The following is a 25,043-nucleotide window of genomic DNA, read 5'->3' on the forward strand; positions in this document are numbered from 1 at the left end:
GGCGCACAAGTCGTGTGTGTATTTTCTTGTGGTGTCGACTTCGTGAACAGACTAGGTTCAGCACCATAACTAAGGAGTCTTGTTTCGCATGCAATTTGAATGTTGATACGCCTGTTTACAACGTTGCAAGTTCTGCGCCATTAAGACTTCGTACTTTGGTATTCGTGCGCGCAAATTTTCGAATGCAGTTTTACTGCGGCAGCATTTTCGAGCTTGAAAGTGGGTTTCGTTTCATGTGTCTGTTCATCCGTCTGCCCTTCCCTTTACGCCGTCGTTTTCATGCCGCCATCGGTCATCGTGCTATTTTCGTCGAAAACCTACTACTTGTAAGTACATAGCCTATCTATTCACTCTCTGAGAAAAGACATATGCTTCAGTTTGGCCTACTGACTTTTCTTAAGTGTTTGTCGAAACGTAAATTTCTTCCTGCTACCCTCCTAGGAAAAAACATTGCAAGAAATACTGCTATAGTAGATACACATTTAATCACGCTGTTATTGCTGCTATTTCTGTTATTTTCTTTCGTCCCGATCCATTTCTTTCTCTCTACGCTGTATTAAAATGTACGGCTCTGGTTGTTTTCTGCCCATTTTTAATTAGAGTTGTTACAGGAGTTTGAAAGATATTTCGCAGCTGAAAAAAAAATAAGGGAAAGCATTTCTATGAAGCGCCTATATTGTTCACTGGACCCCTGCGGTACCGAACTGCATTACAACTACCCTTTATGAAAGGTTATGAATTGTCGCGTGCATTTTCTTTTGACGTGAAATGTTGTTTTTTTGTTCCTAAATAAATAACACAATTATTTCGGTGGTGTGTTATTACCTTATGTCAAAGCCTCATTCTGCATCTCGTTGGGATCATTGACTTCAGGTGTAATTTCTGATTCCAAAGTGTGTTATTTATCTCTAAAGCCATATAAATTTTGCTTTCTTCTGCACTCTCATCATGTTAGACGGGTAAATGAAGAATTACTCTATTTGATAACCTTCTTCATCGTCTAGTGGCTGTTCTCAATAGCTTCAATAATATTCATGTTTCCCTTGACACCTGTTCTGCAGTTCACTCTTCGTTTTGATGATGTGCAGGGCAGTTAACGTGTCAAGCATGGGTAGGCCATTTTACATTTGTCCTAAGTCAGTTTTCTTCGTTATTTCAGATTTTAGAAACAGTTACTCCAGTCTGCCTGTCCGACGGTTTATTGACTGGGATGTTTCTTCAGCCCACCTTTTTTTACACGTAAAGAAAGAAATACACTTTAAGAATTTTAGGAGTACTATACTTTTATAGCCGGTTCAACAGCGACGCTGCCAAACATTTGTTATGTGGATGCAGCTATACCTACATTTATAAAAACGAATAACGGCGCTTAACTTTCTCCTAGATTGTTTTTTTTTTTGCTAGTTCTGGGGTGGTTATCTTAGGTATTGGAATGGTTCTCAAGGGTGAATTGTCGATCTTGTAATGCGCCCACTGCTATGACGTTTGAAGGCTTGAGGTCATACATATATGGTCGTGTTGAACATTGCCAGGCTGGCGGCCTGTCCGGGTCCAGAGATTATTTAGCACCTTCTGCTGCGTCGCAGTTCTGACCGCCGCCTTGGTCAGGTGCTCCGCAACCGCTGGAGACTGAGCACCATGGGTTAATTGCAAGGGTCATGAGGGCGGTAGTGCACCAAAGAGGCCAATTCCGGCTCTGGTGAGTCAGTACCTTTGTTGAAGCTTAGTGGGCCTTCCTAATTTGGTTGCACCTGCACTAGTGTAGCCCCACTGGCTCTCGGAAATTTTTTTGCCGGTGTCAGGCGCCACTCCAAGCCTGAAAACGTGCTGAACTGGAGGAGGATTCGAACCTACGACCTCCGGATTAGAAGACCATTGTTTTACCTCTGCTCCACGCCACCACCACGTTCACCGCAACACTAAGTTAGGAAATTTGCAGGCGCAAGTTGGAATCAGCTAGCGCAAGACAAGGGTAATTGGAGATCGCAGGGAGAGGTCTTCGTCCTGAAGTGGACATTAGTATAGGTTGATGATGATGATGATGATGATGATGATGATGATGATGATGATGATGATGGTAGTGGTGGTGGTGGTGGTGGTAGTATATAGCTGACACGAAAACGGTGAACAAGGGAAGTAGATCCAGCTGAGCGCTGCTCCCGATTACCAGCAGCACCGAACTACGCTCGGCGCTTTTACCTGTCTCGTCTTAGAAACATTGTGTTGTCCGACCAGAAAGCATGTCGTACAAAGAGAACTTACGACTTGCGTCGTTCCATCTCTCTCGCGCACCATAACAGAGGACTGGTAGTGTGTGTCGTGGTATATAGTCTTTTGAATAGAAGATGTGTCCACCTGCAAACGAAGGTTATTTTCTTGCTGTAAAGCATCGATCAGTGAAAGTATTCATCTGCACGTCCATGATACTTTTTGCATACTTATTTACTTTTATTGGCATATAAAAGCCAGCAAGTACTGTACAACGAATATTGGCAGAAATTCACTAGCCAATCTAGTCGCGTTTATGGTTCACATATTAAAAGCACGAAATTCTTTTTACACCATGTCCGTAATTCGTAGTGCATAACTCGTAATAAAAACTCAATTCTTTTTCACATAAATATGAACCATTGATCTTATCAATACTTCCATCCACAGAAAACATGTGAACATGCGAACTTTTACTCACAATTATCTCTCTGTGGTTTGCTATTTTGCATATAAAAACCAACCGGCATCCCTGTCATTGACAGATATTACAGACATCTACCAATATTTTTGCCTGCTTCAAATGATTCTGCTGGCGTAGTCAAGAAAATGCTTGCCACAATGAGGCAGCATGGCAGGACCTTCGACCGCCCTCTATGGTGTATTCAAATATGTGAAGCGTTTCATTCAGTTGGTCGACCAACTGCACCGGCTGGTTGAAGTTTCTCAGTTTACAGAGTGAACAAAAGTCATGCAGATCCCCCGCAATCTGGGAATCAGTGTAGGCGAAGCTTTGGCGAACCGGCAAGACGAAATGGTGCATGCGGCAAAGAAACGTGGCGCACAACCACCATCAAGCATGACAATGAAACAATCGAACGCCATTAAGCTCTCGCGCGCACGTGGTAAGAGTGGCGCACACACGTCCTACGAGAGGTGGCTCACACGCCCATCGTCTTAATGAGAGAGAGAGAGAGAGAGAGAGAGATGTGGCAATCCATAGAGGAAAACCGCAGTAGCTGCCTCATACACAGGTGTTCACCACTGTGTGAGACAGTTACCGTGGTTTGCCCTCCGATTCAACTCATAGAATTGTCATGTTGACTAAAAATGTTTTCAATCAATCGTCAACGAGCGGCTTGGAGTTGTCACGAGAGAAGCATGCGTGCAGTTATGGCCTAATAAAGGAAGTAATAAAACAAGAATTTTTGCCTTAATAGTTAACGACATCGGCCTATTGTGCTGGAAGACCAAGGTTCAGTCTCGTCATTGGATGCGCATTTTTTTTCTGTGTATGATTTATTCGCAGCAGCCATGGTCAGCAAACTAAGAGAGGGTTCGCTAAGAATATTTCGCTTTAAATTTCAAGTATTTCATGGCAAAACATTGACTCCCCCAGAAGGTACTGACGCAAAGTGTTATTTTCCAAAATCAACTGTGTCATGGTGCCTAATGAGGATGAATATTGACACGCATATCAATTGTTTATGATTTCTGTGAACATTGTTCACGAATCAATCTGTGCCAAGCGCAAGGCGTGCTTTTCTGCATCAGAAGTTTCTAGAATGTTATCGCTGGTTGTATCCTTTGTCGGTAGTCACCGAAGTTTGCGTAATCCGATTGTATGCGCCACTCGAATTGTGTACTACTTTTTGGAAGACACGCGGGCACCAGTGATTACGCTGGAACTTTCGACGAGCCATGTTTAAAAGCCGACGCTCGTGACCTGCAGATCGGATATTCGACGATCGACGAGTGTAATTGCTGTTATCAGTGTGCTTGTTTTGCTGGGCACAGGTTCACCCAATAAATATTTAGTTTCGTAATTTGCATTGTGCCACTCTGGTTCTTGCATGTCACGACAACATGACAATATTATATTTTCAAAGACGTTCATAATAAAGGGATTAGGGCAGAATATTTCCCTGAAGACGCGAGGTGAACAAAGTATGCGAAAATTTGTTTGAAATTATTACAATACGCACGTTGTTCGGTAACGACGAATGTGGTGATCAAAATAGCCTACAAGCTCATAATGTGCACACTATGCAAGAATGACGGGGCAGAAGAAAATCAGGAACTTATTCTACTGTGCCCTTTTTGCGGGTCTTTTCTCACATTTTTTCATACTCTTCCATGTCTCGTTACATTTAATGATACGGGAACTCATCACATGAAGATTTGTACACTTACAGCTTCCACCTGGTTCACTTTTTCGCCGCTTGTGACAAAGAGAAGTTTGTCGGCCAGCACAGAGCTCTTTTCAAGATTCAATGTTATCTTGTCATTCAGGCGTAGCACTAATTTTCCCTCAGCTGAGCGTTCTTGCAATATACTCGGATAAACAAAAAATTCAGTTTCTTCTGCAAGAAAATTAAGAAAAGAAAAAATTACATCAAGCAGTGAAGTTACACACTGAATTTTGAGTTCGTAGACAAGAAATTGAAATGTCTCGTGACTCAAAAATGAAGCGATACAACCATTGACTAAAATTATTCTGCATATAAAAGTTTTCAAATTTTATCACTCGTCATTCGCGTAAAGAAGGGGAATCGAGGGGCACGATTTTTTTTAAGTCACAGTGATATGAAGCCAACAAACATTGAAACCAAGACAAGCATTGGTAAATTGCTTGTTTTATAAATGTGAATGTAAATGTATAAATCATAATGTAGAGAGTAATGAAAGTTAGCGAAAATGCATGCTGCCACCAGTTGTTAGGTAGCCATATTTCACGTTGCATTAGTCCATGAAACATTCGGCATGAATTTCGTCCGGTGCACGCAGAATCGTGTGTATTCTATTCCTTTTCTGCCGTCCTTCAGAATATAAAGCAGACTAGATGATGCCTGAATATCAATTTTAGAATGCACCATAGTTCATAGAGTTTTGCGCTTTCATACCTCTCCGCAGACTGTCATGACTGCTGTTGTCATCTCATCTTTGGTAGCACTACTGTGCTGTTCAAGCAGTGGAAGAAGCTGTCGCGTGAAATGATGGAAACGAAAGTGCATGAAAAAACAACTTGCAATTTTTTGCATCCACTTTCATTTCCAGTTATTTATCATTTGAATTCATTTAATAAGTACATGCAATTTCCCTATGTTGTCCTTGGTGCCTGTGTTTGTTGGCTTCCTATGTTATGATTAATAAAATCGGACCCCTCGGTGCCCTTTCTTCTCGTATATATATATATATATATATATATATATATATATATATATATATAGTGCGGGAACGCCGACATGATTAGCGGCATCAGAGCCAACTGTAGACGAAGACTAGGAGGCACGCGCAAGCGACGGCAGGGCGCCCTCGCGCGGGCGGCCGAGACTGGAGCCTGCTGACGTAGATTGCGGGATCGAGCCGTTTCCCATATATATATATATATATATATATATATATATATATATATAACATATGAACAATTGTTTTTTATTTTTTACTTCTGTTCATTTCATTTCAATGTTTTTTTGCCTGTTTTTTCCCCCACTTAAAGCGCGTGGCACTTTCGAAGCTTTGCATGTTTAACTGGAAGGCCATTTTTTCATAGTGATATTTTGTGTAAGCCGAGGGGGCTAAGACCCTCAGGCTGTTTTCTTTTTTGTTTGTTTTTTTGCTGCAATACACTTCCGTCGAGACAGTGCCACGTGGTGTCCTCTTCTTTTTCTTGGTGCTTGTCTTTAATCACGCTGTTGCATCCCTGAAGTATCACGACCACTTACTCGGGCAAAAACATTCTCACCCTCGTTTTTTTCTTCGCACAGCAGCAGAATGGAACAGACTGGCGCCATTTTCCTACAAATTGTCAATGAATTTCTTGTTTTTTTTTTTATTTGCGTTTGAATAATATCACATTTGCCGTGACGGCTGCATTTTGATGTGGGCGGAATGCAAGAACGCCCGTGTACTTGTATTCGGTGCACGGTAAAGAACCCCATGTGGTCAATATGATTCTTGAGTCATCGTGGTTTTTGCAGGTAAAACCAAAAAGTTATTTAAATTTGAATAATGTCCATTTTCTGTGGCCCAAACATGTAACGCCACTAAGTTTGTGGTCTTTAAGGAAAATAAAGTGAACTGAACTGAACTTTGCATGATGTACGCCTTAAGCCTGCTTCGTGCCGTCTCTGGACAATCTTAGTTTCTATGCGAAAGCAACGTAATCTTCTGCACTAGACTGTCGTGCAAATGTTCGCTCGCTTGCACGCATGGTGAGACCATATTAAACAGGGTTTGTAAAACCCTGACACACAAAAAAGCCTAATGGCGACATCCGGACGATACGCGAAATGATGTATAACACATTTTAGCTATATGTTGGAGGTGGTGAAATTACCCTGAGGGAATTTCTAACAGCCTACACACATTAACACACTACACACAGCAGCATATGAAAAACTAAGAAAATCAGTTCAGCTGAAGCGAATAGGCTAGTTAAATGACAAAAATACATTAGATGCAGAAGGTATTCACTGAAATATTCAGGTGATGGTGCTCGAAAATATGTGTAGAGCATGGCGTAGCAAAATTGTATAGTGTATATTTATAGTAAACATTGCGAATTGTGAAATATCCTCGAAATTATTAGAAAATCGCTCGATGGGTGCCCGAGTTAATCAAAATCATGATGTGATGACCATTACCTGCATTACCGCGGAGAACAAATTGCAGTAGCAGGATGATGGCGATCATTCTTTTTACCGGTCCTTGATCGTCCGGCACACAAGTTGGGTGGTGGCGTTCTGCTTGTGCGCAAGTTTCAGCCGTAAATTTATACAAAGTTTGCTGCAGAAAAGAACATCCTCTTTTGCCATGTGCCCTACTGCAATACTGTGAAGCCTGAAAGCTGACCTTTGCGTCACTAGTTACGGGCGACTTTCGGAGCTTGGTTACCTACGCGTCACCTGGCATCACCTCTCAGTCTTACGATTTTGTCTTGCGGTTTGACGGCGCCCTGGCAACCGCACAGCGCAAAATGTCGCGCCGACAGAAGATACCATAGGTCACCCAACTAGTTAGCTCCCCGCCAGATGACAAGACAATAGGCTGATCTGCGACGTAGTGCGCAAGTATAGACCACTATCCACGCAACCGTGGATACACAAGGACACTCGCTCTTTTTTGCGAGCGCGCATTGGCCTAAATAAAAAGGACGACGATTGTTCCACGTAGGCATTGTTCGCTGCCCTATATGACGGCGAAAGAAGGAAAGGCATTGCTCAATTTTGTCACTACATGCTTTAGGTAGCGTCAAAGTATGTGTGACGCAGATAAGATTGTCATAAGAATGAAGTAAAGGCTTGTCGAGATCTAATATCAACCGCGATTGTCTAGGATGGATACAGAGCAGCAAAATAAAATATCTCAGTCATTGCTGGCGTACTAGAACTTAAACATTTCAATCGATTTTTTTTTCTTGCCTGGTACCATGAAAGAGCACTTTTAGATTTGGCGGCAGTCGTGTTTTAAATGCGTGAGCATTCCTATGCCTACCCGACGAGGATAACTGTCCGTCCATCAGACGGTCACGTAAGATCAATTGCTAGAAAGTAATTATAGTATAAAACAAAATAACGCCTAAAGGGAAAACATTGGTGGTGGCAAGTTTCGAACCTACGAGCCCACGCTCAGAAGCCGAGTGTCTTACCCACTGGGAACGTGGTCCAGAAATGCATCCCCGATGTGTTTCGGTGGCCGCAGCATGCGCCTTCCGTTGGGGCGTTCCTTCACCGACCGAAATACCACTGATCTAATAGGGCTCATGCGCCACACACTGCGCAACAGAGACAGATAAGCAGTCAATGAGTTGATCAGGCTGATAAGGAGTGATGAGGGGTTAAATGAGTCTTTTCGTGAAAGTAGTCGCTTTGAAAGTCCTAACTTGCGGTTACGTTTAGGGCTACACTTGAACTAGTCCACAGATATAGTAAGGGGTAGCATAAAGAAAATAACTTCCTGGCACCATCAATGGTTAATTTTGTACGTGTGTTGTGAAGTGGATCAACTAAAGCTAGCCGATTTCTCGGCCAGCCAAAACTAAACCCAAGTAAAAGTTGAACGCTTTTGTTTTTACTCACACATACGGTACTGGAAAAAAGACTGACCTCCACGCAGTGCGAAAATGACAATCTACAGAAGCAATTTTCATTCACAAGGGAAATTTGTACATCATGAGTGAAAACAGATTCCAGCAGATCCAAACCAATGCGAAAATTATTAACCTCCGTGGCTGCGTCTTTCTTTATTTTCTTTTTTTTTTACCTTGTCTGTGCACGTCGACAAAGAATGAACGAAATGTATAGCCCAAAAACGCTCAATCAAGCTCTTCATTACAAGTATTTCACCAGCAACAGATGGGCTGCCGTCATGACGAATGAGTCGAGTGACACTGCTCTTATGTCAGTCTACTCAGGCTTGCACAGAACTGGTTTACTCATGCAAAATGAATATCTGCTCGGAAAATAGAGGGAAATACTTGTGCTTACCCGTGGTCATTAGGAAACCTGAAAAACTTCGAAGAATTGGAAGTCCCGGTGTTCGAACACCACAGACCGCGCAACACATGTGATGCCCGATTTAGCCATCTTCGTCTAATGCTTCGTTGACCTGGTTTCCTGCGTCTTCCGTTCAGTTGCACGCCTGATCAAGCTTCTCTGTTTTATTTTTCTCATCTTCACACTTGGGACGACAGCCGAAACAGACGACCAAGCGCGATATGACGTGTGATATCGCTGAGCGAGTGGCAAGGGCGAGCGGAGGCAAGCTCGACGGACGCACGATGGCGACCACTTCCCGCGCTTCGCCCCATTTAATATTCACAAAAAGAAAAATAAGGAAAATAACATAAGATGTCCGGCAACCGCCAGGAGAGCGTATATGCCTTGAAACCGAAACTAGCTTTACTTTCCGGGGGCTGGTTTTATGCAGAAGCGCATGCACTTAGGCTACTTGGTTAATGGATTGAGCAGAAGAAGCGCAGAATAACAGGATGTGAGAATGACACAGACAATAGCGCTGACTAACACTCAAATTTTGATTCTGTCAAGCATTATACTGTATATATAGTGCATCACTTTGCAAGGCAAACCGAAAATGCGGAAAGTACGCGTGCATGGGTGGTCGTAATATGGAACGTAATCACTAGGATAATAATTGTAACTCCTTCCGAAGAAGTGACACGGAGGGAAAGCTGACGCAAGCATTGCCACTCTTGGATGTGGAAGCCTTCAGACACCAGTCCTGCGCGCTCATCATGATATTTTGACAGTATGCGCAATCTTTAAAAAGTGGTTCAGAGGCCCCGCCCCATTCACCGCAATGCAATGACAGGTGGCTACATTTGGCTTGCTTACCGTCTTTATTTATAGTGTTCGCGCATGCGGTCATTCACACAGCGCCCCGTTTGTACGACATGGACACGGCCTGCAGGAAAGACAAATATGATAAGCAACATTACAAGCTGCACTTGACAAACTGCAGTCTACGCTGTTTCTCGCAAATTTCGAAATCATTTCTTTGCCTACCCAACGAGAAAAAATCATCCGTCCGTCACGCAAGACGGTCGATTTCAAGATAGGGCCCACAGCAGCGAGCAAATTGACCTATTGTGCTGCCTCTCGCTTTAACGCGAACTAAGCGGCGAGAACACAGCGCGCAAGAAGCTGTCAGCACCCGGCGCATTCTGTTCCCGTCGCAGATCGCTTTGAGGATATAGGGCCCACGCGGCCGCGCCATACGGAGCCGCCGCCGGGGTGGGGTTGATGACGGTGCTTAATGTTCGACGCGGATAGATAAGACGCTAAAGAGCGATAACGGCTTATAATGATCGGAACGTCCCCAACGCAACTGGTGCCGCCGCCTGCAGTAGTTTGCTTGGGTCATCAATTCACCTTGAACCGCGATTTGCAGTAGTTGGTATCACAGCAGCGCTGTCGTTTATACTGGTCGGATCAGGTGAGTGAGTGAGTGAGTGAGTGAGTGAGTGAAATAACTTGTCATAACATTCATAAGGGCACCGGGCTTTGTGGACGTGAGCAAGTGGCACAATGTTTACGCATGCTTACACAATTCCCTGAGCAGTTCCTACGCGAATTTGTTTTCTTTTAACACGAAAGTGTTTTATGCCGGGGTCCACCAAGACTTCACTGACGTATTTCCGTCACGGAAATACGTCATACGGAAATACGGAATAACGTTCTTACAATGTACACGAACATAATACAAAGAAAGAAACCAAGAAAAAGTTCCACAAACATGCAAAATTTGGAAATCGAACCCACGACCTCTCGGTCCGCGACGATAGATCGCCGAGCGTTTAACCCATTGCGCCACAAACGCATTTGCAGAGAGCTACACAGACGCGCCTTATATATCTAACACTCCTCCGTGTACCCGCGCTCTTGCTCGGGGCGGTGCCGCCGCCTACGAGCAGAAAAGAGAAGTACTGCATTATGACACTAACGCGCACCGACAGTGAACGCTTCGGTGGTCTCAGCACTACGACGCCTCGATGCCAGCATTCGAAGGGACGCTAGCATCAAGAAGCACTACCAACGCCACCTAGGTGGCGTTCACCGTACTCAGCACAGCGGAGCGTGGCCTCCGCAATTAGCTCTGAAAATGTTTCTGAAGTTGATCGCGGAGGCTGCAATTACGACTGATTTGACTCGGTGACCAGTTATGGGCGTTGTATTACCGGGCTGTTAGCGTGTGCAGCGTGATGCGACGGTTGCTCATGGTCAGAAGTCGTGATGGAGGAGACGTGCCACCAGGCGTCAGCGTGTTTAAGCAATAGACATTATTACAACAATTCCCTGAAGCACGTTCCTACGCGAATTCCTATATTTCTTTTTTTTTAGTCTCAGTCTCACGATTGACTTTTTGGCAGAGGCTACCAAGCTTATTTGGGGCTGTGGACAGCAACGTAATGTCGGCCCTGTGAACGACCTCCTTCAGATTGTTCGATATCTTGTGCACGTACAGATCTACCACAACCTTTTGCTGCGGGTGGCTCTCAGGCTGAGCAGCCCTAGAATACTCGGTTTTGAAATCACCTATAAGGTACTTGACGAGGCTCGTCTAAGGTGTACCCTGCTAGTTTCACGAAGCATACATTCAGTCGGCATGGCGAAGAGGGCGATTAGGGGCGGACAGTGGAGGAGCCTTCCTTTTGGTGTGTTGACGGTGACCTGTACCTTTCGGTGCATTGCATGACATTGGTGGTAGTACGCGGCTAGGAGAAGGTGGCACCAGTGGAGAGAGTAGTGAAAGCTGGCGACAAACCACGGTGGCCACGTAGTCGTTCATCAGAGGCCTGTCTCTTTGCTATTAAGGTATTTAAAATTTATTTGCAGCTGTACGTTCATTCTACACTGGTACACAGCAGTCACTATGTAATAAAAAGGTCGCAGTTTCACCCCGAAAGGCGAAGCATCGATTGCGATAGCAAATTAGTAGAGAGTTATGCGGAGTAAGGATGGTAGTTTTTTTAGCTGTATAAACTTGGACATGTATAACAGCCCCAGCGACGCGCAGAACTGTTGTCGACGCCCTCGGCGTTTTGCCCGCGTTCGCACAGAACGCACGCGCTGTTGGTGGCTGTTGCCGGTGCCTCTGGCGGCGGCTCGGAGGTTTTCGACGAGATCAGAAGTAGTAGTGATTTATTGATGAAAATGACGCCTATTTCTGCTGCCCAATAGGGAGCACGGCGCACCGTCAGGGGAAGGGGAAGTAGGAGATAAAGATTTGAGGAAGGGAAGAGAAGGTGATGAAGGCGATGGCCTGCTGGGGGCGAGCACTCAGCGATGGGCAGTGATCTCGTTTGAGTCCACAAACTCCAAGAGGCTATTGAGAGCTCGGAGGTGGGGAGGCGACGGGAACAGGAGGTCGTTGGTTGTCGCAGCAGGTAGACCCTGTTGTCTGTAGGCAGTGATGACTTTTGAGCGGTCCTGTGCCAAGATCAGAACGGGACACTCGTCGAGCAGCGTCGGAAGTCTTTACCACTTTCTCGCCTCGCAATGTTTTTATATAAATACGCATTGGGTTCCGCAGCTAAACATCGCCTCCCCTCCCTCCTTCCCGTCCCCCCATGTCCTTTTGCGCGACGGAAGAAGTCGCGTTTGCTCTCCGCCGTGCGTTCGCTCCCCGTGAAAGCGCGAGTCCCTCGCGCGCTTTCACTCGCACACACAGCCCACGGCGCGCGGCGACGGTTTCATCGCCGTTGGACTTCATACGGAAGTTCACGGCGACGGCGACGACGACGCCGACGGCAGAAATACGCTTGGAGTGTCCATATAATTGCTATCGCAATAAAGTTTAGAGCTCAGATTGAGGTTTAGGGGGTTGCATTTCAAGTCCGTTTTCATAGCCCTTATGGGGGGTTTAAAGAGTCCCCAAATCACACATGCGTAGAAAGAAAGCATGCACAGCTTCCTATGGCATAGAATTTCTGGAGCTCTTAAAGACCTTCTAGGAGCGACTTACAGTCCAGTTTTCAATTACCTTATTTACTCGATTGTAACGCGCGTTTTACAGCGAAGCTGTTAAGGGCTCACTCTTCGATGGCCGCGTCCAGGCAATAGAAAAAATGTCACAGTTTCGCCCTAAGGGCGAAGCAATGAATGCGTATAGCAACACAGTGAAATGTCTTACGAAGTAGGTGAATGGCTTTGGTAGCAATATTAATTGTAGTAAACATGAGCTGATTAAGTAAGCATTGGGTTTTGTGGCTGCGCCGTAAGTAGGACCGACATGAAGAGAGACTCGATGACCCACGCTGAAGGCGCCTGGTGGACGTCTCCTCCAACGACTGGTCGATCATGAGCAAGCGCTTCCCGTCGTGCATATGGAAGCTGCACTACGCTGCACACGCTAGCACAACGCGAAAGACGAAGCACGTACTGAATCGTCACCGAGTCAAATCAGCGCGTACAGCGCGTCGTAATTGCAGCCTCCGCGATCAACTTCAGAAACATTTTCAGAGCTAATTGCGGAGGCCACGCTCCGCTGTGCTGAGTACGGTGAACGCCACCTAGGTGGCGTTGGTAGTGCTTCTTGATGCCAGCGTCCCTTCGAATGCTGGCATCGAGGCGTCGTAGTGCTGAGACCACCGAAGCGTTCACTGTCGGTGCGCGTTAGTGTCATAATGCAGTACTTCTCTTTTCTGCTCGTAGGCGGCGGCACCGCCCCGAGCAAGAGCGCGGGTACACGGAGGAGTGTTAGATATATAAGGCGCGTCTGTGTAGCTCTCTGCAAATGCGTTTGTGGCGCAATGGGTTAAACGCTCGGTGATAGCGCGCGTCCCCGCACGCTTCCGCCCGGGCATACGGCGCGCGGCGAAGATTTTATCTATAGGGAACCTGACAGCGACGGCGACGGCGACGGCAGAGATCCGGTTCAAGTGTCCATATAATTGCTATCGCAATACAAACTCTTATTGGCCGTGTGTTGTATGTGCGAGGGAAAGCGCACGAGGGCGAGGGACGCGCGCTTTCACGGGGAGCGAACGCACGGCGGAGAGCGAACGCGACTTCCCAGTGGAAGGGGAGCTGTATGCGAGGAAGGCATCAAGGCACCCTAGACTGCGTGTGCGTGCCCGCTCTCCCACTGCGGCACATGCGCGCAGCCCTGCCGGCCTCTGCCGCTGGCTCTCTCTGGGCTCTCGCCCGCCTCTCCCCTAAGAGTGTTGACAACGACGTTTAGCCGTTCCGTCCAACACCACCTAGACTTTTTGTTGTGTTGTTCCGTCACGTAGCCAGCGCTTTGACAGCGGTTGTGTGCGGTCACACAAACAACGCGCACAACTGTTGTCTACGGCGGCGGCGTTTTGTCCGCGTTCGCAGCGAACGCGTGCAGCGTTGGTGGCGTGTTTATGAAGAACGTGCCAACCTTTGGCGTTCCCCCTATGACGGTGTACCGTAGTTACCATAAGGTCATCGTCCATGTGGTCACCAAATAAATGAATACCAACGGATCATATATATTTCTCATTCTTTTTTCGTTAAATGGAAATACATAATTCCTACCACAGTACAGCTTCGCTGGTCTTCCATCTCCACCCCAGTGGAAGGGCTGACAGTTTTAGTTTTCATTATTTTCGTTGCTTGAACCGTTGCTTGAAAAAAAAGGACCTTTTTTTATCCAGCGGCCGTGCTTGAACTCATATTCTAAATTTCGCGGTTTTTAGCGTTCCATTCGCAACCTGTACAGGCATTTACGTCTCGATTTAATCCATAGAGAAGTCGACCGAAGACAATACTATTTTTCGTTTGAATAGACGCCATTTCCTCTGTGCTTGTGACTGGTGTTACGGTTACGGTGTTACATTACCCTGTGGCCTTTCCCGCTTCGACTACGCTCATTGGCAACGTTATGGCGACGCAGAGCATTCGGTATCCCGGCCGTTTCGAGAGACGATTAATTTTGGTGGCCGAGGAGCTGGGAAACTCCGCCGCGGCTCGACGTCAATGAGGACGATTCTCAGATGGCGGAACCAGTGGGAGGCCCTTTGTATATGCGGGGCCTATGGGATGGCCTCGTAGGGCACCGGTACTGTCCCCGAATGAAATGGTTGCGTGGTTTTTTAAGAAGTACCTAGGGTGTGTTCCAATTGTGGCCAGCAACGGAGACTGTCTACGTAGACAGCTAAGGAGACAACCAAGACAGCTTCGAGGCCACGTAATGGAACGCGTTTCGAACCGCCTGGATGACGTATAAAAGACGCGTCTGCGACGAGACGCCACCTCGCGGCGTCAAGAAAATGTTGAGAAAGGCACGCATTATTTCTGTATTTTATGTCCTTTCGCCTGCGAACCTATGAAAAACAAGATGTGACTTACAATAATGACGTAGGAAAGCACGTCTACGTTTTCTTGTGCACAGACGACCTTCCTGTCTGCTTTACAAGCATCCTGCTAAGCCGCCATCTTGTTTGGACAGGAAAGTAGCCTGCATCGTTTCTGACTTCGATGCTGTCTTCGCGACGCTGTCTACTTTGACGCCTTCGTGAGAATTGGAACGAGACTTAAGATGGCCGCTGTCCACTTAGCTGTTGCTGTCTTAGGCGTCTATTGGAACACAGCCTAAGATTCCGCTGTGTGCGTGTCTGTGCGCCCTTCTATGATCCATAAAAATTGTTCCAACACTGTACGCGTTGACTCAAGTTTAGTTGCTTGATCTGCGCGGTAGAGTCGGCACCGTGTTACGTTTTGGATATTTGGGCGGTAATGTAGCTGCGCGTTACAATCGATGGCGTGCTAGCATCGTGCAAATTACTACCGTAACTGTAACGCCATTACTTCTAGTTGGACACTTTGAAAATTAACAACTTGAAACTTACGCAGTCCTGTAAATCCGTTCCAAGTGAATACGCTTTGCGAACTCACCAGCTATATTTCGTAGGCTGAAATAAGTGCCATTATTTAATGAACCATTTTGATTTCTCGTGTAACTAATGGCCGCCTCATGGAATAATTTATATCAAGGGTTAGAATTGTGCTATCTGCCACAGACAATGTCTTTTAATATTTCTTGCCTTCTAAAAAAAATACCCGGTATTTGCAGCCTATAGGTACATGAACAATGGCCCAGTATGTGCTTTATACTGTACTCATGCTATGTGTGGAAATAAAAAAAAACATTTTTATCCGTTCTTGCTGTTTCCTTCTATATGAAGCAATGCTGGGATCTCACTTTATATATTTGCAGTTTACTTCTACCCACGTCCCCCATAATATGTATAATGGGAATATCTGTGCTACCAGTATGTATAGGCCAACAGTACTTATGGTATATAGACTTTAGGTTTCAATAAAATGTAAAAAAAAAGTTGTCCCCGGCCAGTGGCCCACTGCAGTCATGCAAACTCTCGACCGTGGACACCGCTCCCACGTGCTAGACATGTATGCCGAGGGCTGTGTGTGTGACTTATAGCTGGAGAAGTGGTAGACAGTAGACAAAGAAATGTAAAGTTCAAATGGCTGCTGAATATAACCATCACTGCCTGCTAATATTATAGAGAAATTGATACGCTGTACAAGGAGGAGTTTGCTTATTTATTTATTATATTTAATTATTCACTCATATATTCAGTGATGCCAGCAGTATCATGGTTTCAATAAAGATATGGCCTTAATTGGTGTGCTTTTTGGTTGAAAATAAAATTGTAAGTTGTTTTAGTTTTCATTGGATGTTTTTTTTTTCTTTTTTTAAGTACACAGTTGACCACCTGAGAGTGCGAGGGCGGTAAAGCTATTTATTGCAAACATTAATAATCAACGCACTATAAAGCACGAATAGAGCCCTAATGTAAATTTCGCGCCATTCACTTCTTGCTCCAATGACAGGCCACGTTATTTAAAACTGTATGCACTCCTTATAACGATACTGTTTTGTGCTTTTGTCTGCACGTACACAGACCTACATGAATTGCACAAGCGTCGTGAATAGAAGCAAGAAACGTTGTAGCTCGTTATTCTAACTGAATACGGCCTCCACAGTTGTCTCTATAACTCAATCAATGATAGAAAAATATTATAGTGCGGGTGTATGGGACTTATTGCTTCAGTTGCTTCGTAGATATTCAGAATTGTGACTGGAAATGCCACAAAGAAGATAGTGCTAGCCACTTGGCAGCACACACACACACAGACAGAGACAAAAGAAAGAGAACATCAACAAAAGATCAGCCGTGACAACCTGTGCTTGGCCCAGTAACCTTAGCTATGAGTTGAAGATGTAGGTCGCGGTCATCAAGCGCTGACAAGTGAAGCGGCATTGTGCAGCCAAAAAAAAAGCTGTCAAGCAGTCTCTTGGGCAAACAGAGAGCTATAGTGACAACCACAGAGACAAGACATACATCTTCACATAACATTGTTACTGCTTGACAGCCATTCACAAGAATCAGGAGCTCCTCGGCTACAAAAGAACAGTCCCTCCACTTGGCGATAAGGTGTACAAAAAAAAAAAGACTACCCGACGACGCCGTGTTGACAAGTGCAATGAGTACTCTTGTCTAACACCATCCTAACCTATAGGCTAGATCACATGTCACTCACTAACTTTTCCATAAAATTTCGCTCAACTGACTATGAAGGTGAATTACTTTGACATAGTACATAGGTTAAGCTGGTACAGCTTTTAAATAAAATAGTCAAATTGGGAGAAGTTAGTGGTGTTACGCAATGACGCGCAGACATCGCTCCGTAGTTTTTCTCAGCTTAAATGCGATTTTCACACTGAAATTCCGCCAGTCTGCTCGGCTAAGTGTGTCAAAGAGTGCTAGCTCATAAAATTTATTTCTTTGTCATTCATATTTCTGAAAACGTTTTTATAAATGGAGCGAAAGCGCAGTCGCGACGTCACATTGCAACGTGTCACCTACCCGTGGCTGCAACAATACACTCCCTTTAGCAAAAGCGTTGTGTTTGAGTCGCCCGAACTGCGCTAACCCTTACCGCAGCGACACTGTGGCAGTAAGTCGCAGTCGTGGATAAGTTTTATTGGGCGAGCGAACGCAGCGCCGTTTTATGTGGCTCCAGAAGCAGAAAATTTCTCAACTAAAAATATAGTCTCGCAGATTCCAAGCAGTAATCCATATTCATCATTAAGTGCATCTGTATATCATGACTGCACAATGTTAGAATGCACTGGCGGTGCCGTCTTGCTAATTCCAGCATTTGGTAAATCAAGTATAGGTAATGTGGCGTTATCCTTGCGCCAAATAATCTGTACTGGTTTCTTGCGTACTTACGCACATATAACAATGCCATATCTTAAATGTCGTCCTAGGGAAGCGCGTACAAAAATTCTATTTCAGACTTGCACTGAGTATAGGTGCACCTTACAAACAGGCGAAGTTCACGGGCAAGCCGCGGCTGCTCAAAACTAAAAAAGTAAGAGAGAGTTTGGCGCTCCACTTGCGGAACGTTCTGACATTTCTAGTGCCAGTTGCCTTTCTGACGTTCCAGAATACCATCGTAGTTATTAGGTTAGACGAAAGCCTTCCGAAACATCTACTCCTCTAAGCCATGGATGTCTGCGCATGTTGTTAGTATCGAAACCTTCAAGCCATAAAGCCTGGGCTATTATCTTACGTTTTGTGCTACTCGTTACTTACAAACGCAGCCGCCACACAGCCGACAGCGCTGATCTCTGCAAGGTTGCATTCCTTGTTTTGTCAGTTCAATTGCAGTCGAAAAACTTGACTGCGACGCTTCCTCCTCAAACCAGGTACGTCCCCTCTGTCGTCATGCAATGTCACTTACTTCAACAGACTCTATTACCAGCGAAACCCAAACACTTTATGGAAGTTATCGGAACATCCTTTCTCTTACCGCTATAGGTAGTCACCATTGCTTTAGATAATCACATTGTTTACAGAGATTTTCCAGTGACCCCAACGTCACTTTGCAGCAGCATTCTGCTTAATTTACTGCCTATCTACCTGCGAATTTGACCACTAATTACACGGCTATATAGAGGGGAAGATTTAGACGTAAGTAAACGACAGGCTTTTGACTACGCCTTCATAAAATGAAATACTCGTCATCCACCTAAGTGTACTCTGGAGCTATACAAATAAATCCCGAGGGGGAGGGGGGGGGGCAAGTTAACGCGTTTGTTCTACTCCGGCTGCACATGGCGGGGCTGTACGCACCCTGCCTTCGAGTTAACCAGCGGTGGGTGCAAATGTTAGGCAAGCCAAGATAATTGACCACTACGTGCGCGCTGTGCTCCTGCGCACCTAGTCCGCGTAGAAGTGAGAGGCAGGAGGAAGGGTGATTTGCTCGCCATTGCTGCCGCTCTTCTTCACGCCAGCGTCATGATCATGTCCGCAGTCATCGAGTGACGTGGGTTCATGTGTGCCTTGGCGCACATGGCACCATACTTGGTAACTTAGTAAGTGAACGCTTACATTGTGTACGTTGTTTACAACACTTTATACGGCCGATAAAACTACTATTCTAATAAGTCGTATCGCTGAATATTAATTCGTTATCGCAATCAATGCTTCGCTTTAGGGACCAAACTGCGACTTTTGATGCTACTATCTAAGATACATACGTGAACATATGCATTTGGGACCTAAGAACTCAAGTATGAGTTGCGAGAAGAGTGCTTGGGATGACCGTGATAATTACTGAAGATACAGTAACACATTGATAATTGATATAGTTATATTATCACACGTTATGCAGTGATAATTCTCCTATAAACCGACAATTGTGTATTATATGTAGTTATGTGGTAGTCTCAGGTCGATGTCACTTGTTTTATTTTAATAAAAATTGTCACATACAAATTTTCGCACAAGTGATTTGCCATAACTTAACTTTTTTCAGTAGGGTGCTGCACACATAGGAAGGAGGGCGAAGGAGTGAAAGAGGGAGAAATGGCCAACACAGCCGGGAAAGTTACGACGCGATCCTGAGGTAAATTAATTTACGCCTCGGGCAAGTCCGCCCTACGAAGAGGAATTAGATAACTTAAACTATATCAGCACGAAAGAAAGGCAACAATGTGGGTTTTTGTAATTGCTAAACACTCATTATCATTATCATTTTGTTTGTACTCGGCATAATTTAGTGGGCGCTTATGTTGGTCATGGTGGCGTATATGGGTCACTGTCTTAAAGGACAAGTGTCATTTGCAACGAATTTCAGGCAAGTAACGTTAAAATCTTCAAAGATAAACGTGAAATTGAGGTAGTCATTCGATGTCGTCATCGCGTGGTTTGCGCCGAGGGCCAGACCAGGTGCTTGATTTCGTGAGTTTTCCCAATGTTTGGCAAATATAAAGAAAGTAATGAATAAACTAAACTGAAATCAGGGCTAGTTTGCAGGGATTTATTACTAATTGGCACGTGAAAGGAAGACAACGTACAGAAATGTATTGAACATACAGAGCGCTGTGAGCTCACGTAGTCTTACTGTAGGACTATAGCTAATAATAAAATGAACGGGGAATGGCAGCTTTTATTGTTATTGATTACCGCGCAAAAACGACTTCAGAAAGCGTACAAGTAGAACTAAGGGGTCGGAAGGCACAGTAGGAATTTACACGTGCTTCGTATCAGGGAAACTGCGATATATTTTGGAGCGCGGAGTTCTTTTGCTTGCAAGTACAGCTTTGTGACTGTATGTGTGTGCCGGTTCGCTTTCTTTAGCTTTACTTATTATTCTTAATGAAACCTGGGAGTTATCTCGTGCATTACTGCGTACTGCTTTGCATACGTTATCACTTTTTCGAGCTGTAATCAACACCAGTCTTAACCAATTCGCCCAGCTGTTCCCCTAGCTGGGCGAGTTAGACAACGCCATTTGAAACGTGCTCCTGTGTTTCTCACGATTCGTAGTCAAGCAAGAACATTTTCCTGTCAACGAAATGCTGGCGTCAGCTCTGTGAATGTCACTTTGCTGCCTTCACTTGCAAGGCTTGTATTTTTGCCAAATAACAGCTCCGTTCTTTGCTCTCAACGCCAGATATTTCTGACCTACACCTACAAGCTTTGTCTGATGTTTCATCACAGGCCTTAGCTGGCATGAAGCAACATCTCCTTACCTTTTGTGCAACTGGGCGGTTGCTTGGTATACCTACTTTTTGGTGCCCTTATATTCGATAGCAAGAGAAAGCAGCCATCCAAAAGAGTAAACTTTTCGATGGCAAACGCACAGAATACATGTGCAAGCAGTGTTTTTGCTACTCATTGTATTGTTTGAAGGTAATGTTTATTCAAATGCTTCCATGTTCGCCGCATATACGTCACTTTTAGCGTAAGGTCTCAGTAGCGTTAGGTGCCCCGGCATAACCACTTTATTTGTTTTGATTCAGTCGTTTCATGAAACTTCATACACAAATCAAACCGTTCCCACCTTCTTGCCCAATGACGACATGAAAATCATCGAGGAGCTGTTGTGAACTGGCTACTGAAAATTGCAACAACTTGAAATAAAGTTAAGACTATTTGCATCAAATGTTCGAAGCAATGATCGTTCACTAAACAAGTTTATATAGTGTCAGACACTATGGCTTACGGAAATTTTTTGCAAGGCAGTGCGCCTTTACTCTGGGCGCAGGACAAGCAAGATTCTCATTTTTTTTCTTATCCAAAGTAGCACGTGGAAATCGCAACCGATTAAGAAGTCGACTGAAAATGGCTTTCTCAGTCAGCTGCCTCTCCTCAACAGGATATATTCCTTCGAAAATGTGCTGTAAATGCAGGATCTGTAAATTTGAACTTTGGAAAATTAAAAACCGCTATCGGAACTGGGACTGCAGACACAAACATAACGCCTAGCGTTTAATCATCGGATTGGATACTCAATTATCTGGGGAAGCATCAATCATTCCAAGCCATATGCATTCCTCATTAAACTGAGCCATACCTACAAGATGTAGATCAGGCAAATGAACAGCTGATAGCGATAAAACCGTAATGTGCTGTTTGCTGCGATGCAAACGATAGCGCCGACAAATATTAGGGTGGCGAAATTCAAAGACACAGGAAGAGATTGTCTTCGCATTATGATGCAAAGAAGCTGCAATAAAGCGATCGGCTGAATCTAGTTGCGACTTCTCTGTAATAAATGTCCTCTGGATTCACAGAACACCAGTGATCTCAAAACGTTTCTATTTATCACATATATTTAGACAAGACTCTTCTCTCTCCGTAACCACAATGTATATTTCTGAAATGTCTTATTAAGGAACCCAATATCGGCTCTGAAAAGCAAATAAAGAAATGATGGCATGGTGATCTTGAAGGTGGCTTGTCTGAGAACCTGGGTTTTACTTAAGCTCGTTTAAGCGGGAAGCCTGCTCTCAAGCTTTAGATGGTCGGAAACTCTTGAATGAGAATTTTGAAAGTTGTCAATAGTTGATTAATACTACAGCGGTATATTAATCCATATACTGCAAGGTTTGACCCCCTGCTGAAAAACATGTGAAACATTGTATAGAGCACAGACAGACAGACAGACAGAAGAACTTTATTTTATCCTGGGGGGAGGGTGGACTAGCGACCCTCCTTAGGCGTCACCCACGTCGGTACCGGGAGTCCAAGACCCCCTGCCACCTCGCAGGCCCCCTGGATCGCCCATAGCTGGCTCCGAAGGTCGGAGCTCGTGATGCAGGTGTAGAAGTCGGTCTCGTCGATGCGATGGACCCTGGAGTTGATTTGTAAGCGGGGGCAGCGCCACATGATGTGACCAAAGGTGGCTAATTCGCCACAGAGAGAGCACTGAGGGGAGATATCCATGTAGCTGGCCATAATGGCTGGCGACGGAAAGGTGTTCGTTTGAATTAGTCGGAAGGCTATCTCCTGGCCCCTGGAAAGTTCTTTGTGCGGAGTGGGGAGGGTTCTCCTACCTAGCTTGTAGTGATTCGTGATCTCATTAAAGGTGGTCAGTGCGTCTCCGCCGGTAGCATCTCCAACTCCCGCCCCACACCCGTCGGGGTGCGGGAGGCCCGGTCGAGAAGGACCCGACGCGCCGGGGCGGCACGCGAGTCCTCGCGCCCGGGCGTGAGCCATTTCGTTGGGGTTGGGGATGCCGTCGACGGCCCCACCCAGATGGGCGGGAAACCACACCAACTCGTGAGAGTACACTTTGCAGTGAGTCAGAATCATGGCGGCCTTTTCCGCGATGTGATTCGAGTCGAAAGCCCTTACGGCAGACATGGAGTCGGTGAAGATGGTGAAGGTACCTTCCATTGTCATAGCGAGCGAAATGGCTACTTGCTCAGCGATGCTGGCGGACTTGGTTTGAACTGTAGCAGCATTGAGTAGCCGCCCTTCCCTGTTAACTACCGCTAGCGTGTATTTGTCTGCAGTCATTCTAGCGGCGTCTACAAAGATTGCGCCATCCCCCCGGCTGTCTAGCTTCTCTAGCATGGCCTTAGCCCTGGCTTTGCGTCGGCCCACATTGTGAATCGGGTGCATGTTTCTGGGTAGCTGATGAACTACGATAATTTCTCTAATTGCTTGTGGCAGTGGAGTTGCCCTTTCAAAAATAAGAGGCGAGTTGATGCCTGCCTTTTCGAGAATCGTTTTGCCTACAGTGGTGTTAGAGAGTCTGGCGACCTGTGCCATACGCTGAGCCTCGATCAGTTCGTCTATAGTGTTGTGAACACCCAGAGATAGTAATTTAGCTGTGCTAGTTCTCAAGGGGAGACCTAGCACCCGCTTGACCGTTTTCCTGACGAGTACCTCGAGTTTTTTCTTCTCTGCCGTGCTCCAATTGTGCATGGAGGCCACATAGTTTATGTGACTGAGAAGGAACGCATGAAAAAGACGAAGAAGATTGTCTTCTTTGATGCCGCCCTTCTTCCCTGAGACCCTTTGTATGAGGCGGATGGTGGCCGCTGTGTGTTGTTGCAGCTTCTCTATCGTGGCTGTGTTTCTCCCGTTTGCAGAGACTAGCATGCCCAGAATACGTAGTGTGTTTGCCCGAGGGATTTCCTCGCCGTCTGTCGTTCTTAGGTGTATATCCACCTCCTCTACCGGAATCCAGCCTTTAGGTCGGCGCCCCATACGTATAGGCTGGTATACCAGCAGCTCTGATTTGCTGCTGGATAACCGAAGGTTCATTAGTCTTATGTGGTATTCGATGATTTCGACCGCCTCTTGTAGTGTCTGTTCCGTTTCTCCCGTCGATCCCTGAAGCGACCATAAAGTAATGTCGTCGGCGTAGATGGCTGAGCCTAGCTTTTTCATCGAGTCAAGTTTCCTGGCAAGGGGGGACATGCCGATGTTAAATAGCAGTGGAGAGATCACTGCGCCTTGCGGCGTCCCCGTACTACCGAGCGTGTACTCCTTGGATTGAACGTCCCCTATCTTAATGGTCGCCGTCCTGTCTTTCAGGAAGGCCTTAATGAAGTTATGAAAGCGGTATCCAAGCCTCATGTGAGAAATGGATGCCAGTATATGACTGTGGTCAATTGTGTCGAAAGCCTTAGTCAGGTCCAGGGCCAATATGACCCTGGGGTCCCTGGCCGAGGCGTCCAACACCTGAGTCTTAATGAGTAGCATGGCATCTTGCGTCGAAAGGTGCGGGCGAAAGCCTAGCATATTCGACGGGAAGATGTCACTCTGTTCGATGAATCTCGAGACCCGGTCGTTGATTACATGTTCAAAGATTTTTCCGACGCATGATGTTAGTGAGATAGGTCTGAAGTTTTCCAGTGTGGATTTCTTGCCTGGTTTGGGTATGAGGATTACCGAAGCGTGTTTCCATTCCTTGGGGTAAGTGCCCGCGCGCCAGTGTTTGTTGAACATGTCGGTGAGAAAGTCTACCGAATCATCGTCCAGGTTTCTCAGCATGCGATTGTTAAGTCCGTCCGCCCCAGGGGCCGACGTACTGTTGAGCTTGTGGAGTGCGTGCCTCACCTCCCATGATGTGATATCGCCATCTATTTCCTGTACCTCCCCTCCTTCGTAGGTGGACTGCTCGGGCTCGTCTCTCCCGACTGCTATTGGCAGGTAGCGTTGTGCGAGTTCGTCCATGAGTTCATATTTGTCCCTGCCCTCTAGTTCCCTGTGAACAAGGCGCTCAATGGCTGACCGTTGTGCACTGCGGGTGTTTCCTGCCTTGAGGAAATGTTTAAGCAGATTCCATTTACCCCCTACCCTCATCTGTCCGTCGACTTTGTCGCACACCTCAATCCATTGTTTCCTCTCCAGCTCCTGCGCGTACTGGGCTATCTGCGTATTAAGCCGCGCAATACGTTTCCTGAGCGTTCGGTTCAGTTTGTTCTTTTCCCATCGCTGTTTGATGGAGCGCTTAGCTTCCATAAGATGTGCAAGGTGGCTGTCCATAACCTCAATGTCGGCGTCTGTT

The 25,043-nt window shown here is 45.7% G+C and overlaps 1 protein-coding gene across 1 annotated transcript in view; it reads right to left on the reverse strand.

The window, feature by feature from the left end:
* The window catches only part of LOC119464276 (venom metalloproteinase antarease-like TtrivMP_A), a 34,006-nt gene extending 27,000 nt beyond the window's left edge, over positions 1-7,006 (reverse strand). Inside the window, exons 1-3 of the mRNA XM_037725182.2 lie at positions 6,855-7,006; positions 4,402-4,571; positions 2,263-2,355 (exon numbers count right to left, since the gene is read on the reverse strand). Coding sequence (XP_037581110.1) covers positions 2,263-2,355; positions 4,402-4,571; positions 6,855-6,903 — 312 coding nt within the window. The 5' untranslated portion in view covers positions 6,904-7,006. The remainder of the gene's footprint in view (positions 1-2,262; positions 2,356-4,401; positions 4,572-6,854) is intronic.
* Positions 7,007-25,043: the final 18,037 nt, after the last annotated feature.

The sequence above is a fragment of the Dermacentor silvarum genome, chromosome 9 (genome assembly GCF_013339745.2).
Source record: "Dermacentor silvarum isolate Dsil-2018 chromosome 9, BIME_Dsil_1.4, whole genome shotgun sequence".
In the NCBI taxonomy this organism is placed as follows: domain Eukaryota; kingdom Metazoa; phylum Arthropoda; class Arachnida; order Ixodida; family Ixodidae; genus Dermacentor; species Dermacentor silvarum.